The 6,759-nt window shown below is 50.6% G+C and overlaps 2 protein-coding genes across 4 annotated transcripts in view; one reads left to right on the top strand and one right to left on the bottom strand.

The window, feature by feature from the left end:
• LOC116074627 (H-2 class I histocompatibility antigen, D-37 alpha chain-like) overlaps nucleotides 1-6,759 on the bottom strand; it is a 714,163-nt gene that overhangs the window by 193,914 nt on the left and 513,490 nt on the right. The window lies entirely within an intron of this gene.
• Dhx16 (DEAH-box helicase 16) overlaps nucleotides 2,697-6,759 on the top strand; it is a 5,462-nt gene continuing 1,399 nt past the window's right edge. Inside the window, 11 exon segments of the mRNA XM_031347285.1 lie at nucleotides 2,697-3,260; nucleotides 3,353-3,518; nucleotides 3,735-3,791; nucleotides 4,560-4,745; nucleotides 4,748-4,849; nucleotides 4,963-5,166; nucleotides 5,256-5,357; nucleotides 5,360-5,455; nucleotides 5,979-6,059; nucleotides 6,062-6,091; nucleotides 6,194-6,309. Of these exon segments, the coding sequence (XP_031203145.1) occupies nucleotides 2,800-3,260; nucleotides 3,353-3,518; nucleotides 3,735-3,791; nucleotides 4,560-4,745; nucleotides 4,748-4,849; nucleotides 4,963-5,166; nucleotides 5,256-5,357; nucleotides 5,360-5,455; nucleotides 5,979-6,059; nucleotides 6,062-6,091; nucleotides 6,194-6,309 (1,601 nt within the window). The 5' untranslated portion in view covers nucleotides 2,697-2,799.

Below are 6,759 nucleotides of genomic sequence, written 5' to 3'. Positions count from 1 at the left end.
TAAGATTTTTTTTTTTTTTATCAAAGTGAGTATACTGTCACTCTCTTCAGACAAGCATCAAGCATCAGACCCCAATTACAGATGGTTGTGAGCCACCACGTGGTTCTGGGAATTGAACTCAGGACTTCTGGAAGAGCAGTCAGTGCTCTTAACCACTGAGCCATCTCTCAGGGCCTCTATGGGATCTCTTGCTTGGGATTGTTTGGCCTCAATGACCCAAACAGGAATGACTTCAAGCATGCACTGTCCTGTCCACTTAGTTTCCTGGACCTGAGCAGATGTAACTATGTCATCTGTCATCTATTGAAATACCAACAGCGGGGGGCTGTTGAGATGGCTCAGCGGGGAAGAGCACCGACTGCTCTTCAGAAGGTCATTGAGTTCAAATCCCAGCAACCACATGGTGGCTCACAACCACCCGTAATGAGATCTGACGCCCTCTTCTGGTGCATCTGAAGATAGCTACAGTGTACTTACATATAATAAATAAATAAATTAAAGAAAAATGTTTCTGAAATACCAACAGCAGAGACAAGAATATCCAAATTACACTTTATTCAGAGAGCTTGCATCTAACCAGGCAGTGGATCCTAAAATAACTGCCTCCCATCTTCTCTCCAACCAACAGGTTTTTTGTTAAAAGATTTATTTGTTATAAATAAGTACACTGTAGCTGTCTCCAGTTGCACTAGAAGAGGGTGTCAGATCTTATTATGGGTGGTTGTGAGGCACCATGTGGTTGCTGAGATTTGAACTTAGGACCTTTGGAAGAGCAATCGGTGCTCTTACCTGCTGAGCCATCTCTCCAGCCCCAGCCAGCAAGTTTTATAGGAAGCAGAGAAGGAAATGAAATCCATCAAATATTCCAGAACTCAAGGTCTGTCCCTGGTCAGATGGTCAGTCACACTTCTGAGACCTGAGACATCCATGCCCGTCTACTTTCTGAAGCTCAGAGAACTGAGTTAGTGTCTGTTGGAACCCTCTGTTCCAGCAGGGCATCTGTGCTGGGGAGGGCTTAGCTCACAACAAACCATGAGCAGCAGGTATGTGCCAGGCTGCTAACAACATCCACGTGGACTGCTTTTTAAAATGTGGAATGTTTTGACCTTATTCATTCCTTTCGCGTCCTGTCAGTATGAAATAAAATCTACTTAAATTGCCTCTCATTTTTAATTTTTTTGTTTTTGTTTTTGTTTTTTGAGACAGAGTTTCTCTGTGTAGCCCTGGCTGTCATGGAACTCACTCTGTAGACCAGACTGGCCTCGAACTCAGAAATCCACCTGCCTCTGCCTCCGAAGTCCTGGGATTAAAGGCATGCACCACCATCGCTCGGTCTCTCATTATTGATTGTACATAAATTACATATTTCAGTGAAGTGTGATGGTACAAGTCTATAATCCCCACACTTGAGAAGTAGAGACAACAGGATCAAGAGTTCAAGGATGCACCAGGGTGGGGGAAATACTGGGGGGGGGTTGGTTCTGCCCTCTTGGAGACGAAGGAGAATAAGGGGAGGAACTCTTCCAGGGGGACCAGAAGGAAGACAGCATTGGGGATGTAAATAAATAAATTCAATTTTTTTTTTTTTTTGATATTCGAGTCAGGGTTCCTCTGTATAACCCTGGCTGTCCTGGAACTCACTCTGTAGACCAGGCTGGCCTCAAACTCAGAAATACACCTGCCTCTGCCTCCCCAGTGCTGGGATTAAAGGCATGGGCCACTGCTGCCCAGCTCAAAGTTATTTTTAGCTATGTAGTACATTCAAGGCCAGCTAATGCTACACAAGTCTAGTGTTTGTTTTTTGGGGTTTTGTTTTTTGCTTTTTTGTTTGTTTGTTTGTTTTTATTTATTTTTTTGGTTTCTTTTTTTTTTTTTTAAAGGTGCCTGGAGAGCAGGATCCTTAATTAAGAGCACTTAGGTTTAACTCACAGCACTCAAATGGTGGCTCAAAAACACCTGTAGCTAAGTTTTCAGGAGACCGAACGCCCTTCTCCGGATTCTGATCGGTCTACATACTTGCAAGTAAAATTCATCGAATCGCCCCCAACCCCGGAGGGGCTGGAGAGATGATTCAGTAGTTAAGAGCACTTGGTGCGCTCTAAGAAGACTTGAGCTTGGTACTCAGCACCTACATCAGGCAGGTCACAACCATCAGTAACTCCAGCTTCAATGAGACACAATATGACCTGAAAAGGCTTGCGTGAACACACACACACACACACACACACACACACACCACGGCACAGATAAATTCATGCAGGCAAACCCACAAGCACATAAAAGAAATAAATATATATTAAAATTTTAAGACATGCAAACTCCCATCTAAATGTCTGTCGAGGAGGTCTGGTTTGGGGATGTGGAGCTGAGCTGCCATGAGCGGGACAAGCAGGTACAGGGGTCGATCTCGTAACCTTGCAGGCCAGAGGAGTTCGATCCAGAGCACAAGGAGTAAGGGGTATTTAAAGGAAAAAATCACAAACTAGGAGGAGTGAGGGGGAATTCCAACCCAAGATATTCAGTCAGTTAGGGAGGGGAACATATTCTCTCCATTCTGCAGAGGGGCCACCCCTAAATCTTCCCCTATGCTAAAGAACATTTCCACCACAGAGCGGCACCCGAGCACAGCCCATTTGGGGCGACAGAGAGCTTGGGCAAGGCTGTGCAGGAAGCATCAGGAAAGAGGATCCCTGGCAGGAAGAACGCGACTCTTTCCGGGCTTCCCGGTCCAGGGAGAGACAGTATCGAGCTACCCAGTCCCACACCTTGGACTCGCCTGGAGGAGCAGGACGCGTCGCCATGGCGACACCGGAGGAGCTAGAGCGGTGGGTGCAGGAGGAGCTGCACTCGGTTCTGGGGCTGAGCGAGTGGTACATCGCGCAGTTCCTGATTCGCACTGCGCAGCGCTGCGCCTCCACCGAGGAGTTTGTGCAGCACCTGCGCGACACCGACACCCTGGACCTCGGCGGGCCGGCGCGGGACTTCGCGCCGAGGATCTGGAGCAAGGTCCCACGGAAGGCTGTGGTGGAAAAGCCAGCTCGGGTAGCTGAGCGAGAGGCCCGAGCCCTGTTGGAGAAGAACTGTTCTTACAAGTTGTTGGAAGACAGCGAGGGTGGCGAGGAGGCAGTGGGCAGGGACGGGAGCAACCTCCAGAAGAAGCAGAAGAGACGGAAACACCTCCGGAAGAAACACCAGGAGGAGGAAAATGAGAAGGAGGAGGAGAAGGAGGAGGAGGAAGAGTCAGGCAAGAAGACGACGGGGTAAGTCAGAAGAATGGCAGGAAGGGATTGGAGCAGGCCGTCAGCTGTGGGGATGCTAAGCTTTCTCCTTTGATGCACTGGGCTGGGTTCAGGAGGAGTAAATCACCCGCGGAGGAGAAGCCAGCCTCAGAGGATGAGTGGGAGAGGACGGAGTGTGAGCATCTCCAGGACTTGGAGGAACGGGATGCCTTTGCAGAGTGGGTTCGGCAACGCGACGAGGACCGGACCCGGAATGTCCTGGAACGGCCAGATAAGAAGGTGAGTTGAAAGAGTCAGGTGAATCTGGATTTGGCTTCAGAGTTGTCTCTGGGAAGACAGGAGTTGTCACTAGGGTTCCTGTGGGCTCTCCTGGAATCTCCTGGCTAAGGCCCTCCCTGCCTGGTTGAGATCCAGAGAGGTTCTTCACTGGGGAGCGGCAGTGAAGATCGGGAATGGCATCTTTGGCATCACATCCCTCCTCATGATTTCTTCTAGGCTTATGAAGTGGCTCAGAAGCGACTCAAGATGGCTGAGGAAGACCGGAAAGCCATGGTGAGACCCTGGGTTCAAAAAGCAGTATGTGAAAACAAAGAGAAAGACAGCTGGAGTGGTCAGCCATAGCAGGAAGGGCCGCAGAGGGAGTGTGCAGAGATGTGTTTGGGTGGTGTCTTAGTCAGGGTTTCTATTCCTGCACAAACATCATGACCAAGAAGAAAGTTGGGGAGGAAAGGGTTTATCTGGCTTAACATCACCAGAGGATGTCAGGACTGGAACTCAAGCAGGTCAGGAAGCCGGAGCTGATGCAGAGGCCATGGAGACATGTTTCTTACTGGCTTGCTTCTCCTGGCTTGCTCAGCCTGCTCTCTTATAGAGCCCAAGACTTCCAGCCCAGAGATGGCACCACCCACAAGGGGCTCTACCCCCTTGATCACTAATTGAGAAAATGCCCCACAGCTGGGTCTCACGGAGGCACTTCCCCAGCTGAAGCTTCCTTCTCTGTGATAACTCCAGCCTGTGTCAAGTTGACACACAAAACCAGCCAGTACAGATGGTCAGTCTCTAGAGGAAGCGGACTGCCTGATGGAGCCAGAAAAGAGCGGACTTGGGTTGTAGACAGAGCAACTTACAAATCGTCTCACCTCAGTAGGATCAAGTCATTTTGTCTGTGAGTAAAACTCAGCTTTGAGACTTGAAACACAAAACAGCTAGCTTCAAAATGCACCAACACCCATCTCTTTGGAGTTTTCCACATTCCGAGTGTGCAGGAACAGTGTTTCAGTGCCGGTAGAATGAGGATCTCACTGTCCCTTCCTGACCCAGGTCCCTGAGCTCCCTAAGAAGTCTCATCGGGAATACCTGCCAAAGTGGGAGCAGGAAAAGCTGGAGGACCTGGAGGTGGAACTGGCTGACAAGGAGGTCCTGTTTGGGGACATGGAGCTGAGCCATCACGAGTGAAGAGAGCTCAAGTAACAGCCATGGCTGCGGGACCTGGCTCCGGAGTACCTGGCAGGGCAGCGGACGATCAGGAGAACCTGGAGGCCACTAATCAATACCACATGCCCAAAGACCAGAAGACAGGTGAGGGGGAATCCTTTCTGCTCATGGGTGAGGCAGTGTGGGGGCTGGTCCCTCCCCTCTCCCTTTCATGGTAGAAGCAATGGTGGAGAGGACCTGGGCAGCCTTAGCTACCCTCTTTCAGCTTCCCCTGCTTCTCTCTCCATAGCCAGCACGAGCTGAGGACATCATCGAAGAGGAATAGGGTGCTCCAGGAGAGGAGCAGCGGTGCTGGGAGGAGGCCCAGCTGGTTGCTGTGTCCCTTAAGTTTGGGGCCTGAGATGCTGCTGCACAGGAGCCCAAGTACCAGCTGGTGCTGGAGAAGCTGGAGACCATCGAGTTTGTCCATGAGGCTCAGCTCCATGGTGACAAGGTGAGAGGAAGAAAGAGTCTGGGATGATGACTTGAAGGTTTCTAAAGCCCTTTGATGGGGACCTCACCATCTCTGTCGCCCTTCCTCAGGAGCCATCGTCAGGCCCAACTCTGTCAGTCCAGGCCCAGCAGAAGGAGTCCATCCAGGCTGTGCGCCGCAGCCTGCCAGTGTTCCCCTTCCGAGAGGAGCTCCGCTCCTGACCGCCATTGCCAACCACCAGGTCCTCATCATCGAAAGTGAGATTGGCTCTGGGAAGACTACACAGATCCCACAGTACCTCTTTGAGGAGGTCAGTCATTACGGTGGGCCACTTCGGGCCCAGCCCTCGGCTCAGTCCTGGCAGACCCCCTTCTATGATGGTGAAGATGTCCTTTCCACTAAGTCAAGAGGCTTTTGTTCTCCCCGCCATCACATCCACACCTGGAGTGAGTTAAGAAAGTACCAGGGGAGCAGTGAGATGAACATCATAGATTTGAACCTCTTGGGCTTCCACCCTGCATGAACTTGGCTCCGCTTTCCCTCTGCAGGGGCCAGAGGACTAAGAGTAAAAGGCTTGATTTCAGACTGTTTGACCTCTTATCTCCCATTGCTTCTGGGTATGCCTCAGCCAATCTGTCCCTGGTCAGTTCAAGTCTAGCAGAGCCCCGGTTGTAAGCAAAGGTCTGCAGGGCTGACTTAGCATCTCCTGGGACCCTTAGTTTCTATCTTCTTGATCCTTCTCCAGCATCCATCTCATGTCTCTTCTCTTGTCCCTGCCTTTCCTGGTTCAGGACAGCACGTCTAGCCAAGGAGTAACCCTTCTCTCCTTTTAGGGTTACACAAAGAAGGGTATGAAGATTGCTTTCACCCAGCGCCGGAGAGTGGCAGCCATGAGTGTAGCAGCCCGAGTGGCCGGGGGGAGATGGGTGTGAAGCTTGGGGATGAGGTGAGGTCTTTGTGGATTCATGAGAGGGAAGCCTCTCTCACACAGCCTCACACCTCAGGTCTGGGCATTGGTCATTCCAACCCCCTGACTGTCTGTGACCAGGTGGGCTACAGCATCCGGTTTGAGGATTGCACATCGGAGCGAACTGTTCTCTGCTACATGACAGACGGAATGCTTCTCTGGGAGTTCCTCTCTGAGCCTGACCTTGCAAGTTACAGGTGCTCCAGTGTGTGTGTGTGCCTCTCACGGGATGCCCCACCTCACTGCCTCACTGTCTTGCCTCCTGCTCCCCTCAGAGATTCTTGCTTCCTTTAGTCTCTCTATTCCAGTGGGGCCAGTTGGCCATTCTCTGTTCTGTTCTTAGTGTTTTGAGACAGGGTTTCACTGTGGCCCAGGCTGGCCTGCAGAGCACTCTGTAACCTTAGCTGGCCTCAGTCTTGTGGGTCTCAGCACTCAGATTACAAGCAAGAGCCACCGTGCCACGCACTGTTTGCTTTAAGTTCTTAGTTCTGCTTCTTCCAGTGAGAATAGCTGTCTCTTGACTCATCTGGAGATGCCTGACTTGTTCCAAACCTAGATTAGAGGAATCTAGACTCTTCTTTTATATGTTGAAAAAAATTGTGTGTGTATGTATTTATGAGTGTGCATGTATGTGTATATGTATGTAT

Source organism: Mastomys coucha, unplaced genomic scaffold, assembly GCF_008632895.1.
Source record: "Mastomys coucha isolate ucsf_1 unplaced genomic scaffold, UCSF_Mcou_1 pScaffold3, whole genome shotgun sequence".
NCBI lineage: Eukaryota > Metazoa > Chordata > Mammalia > Rodentia > Muridae > Mastomys > Mastomys coucha.
The sequence above is the reverse complement of the archived record's forward strand: the minus strand, read 5'-3'. Positions and strand labels throughout refer to the sequence as shown.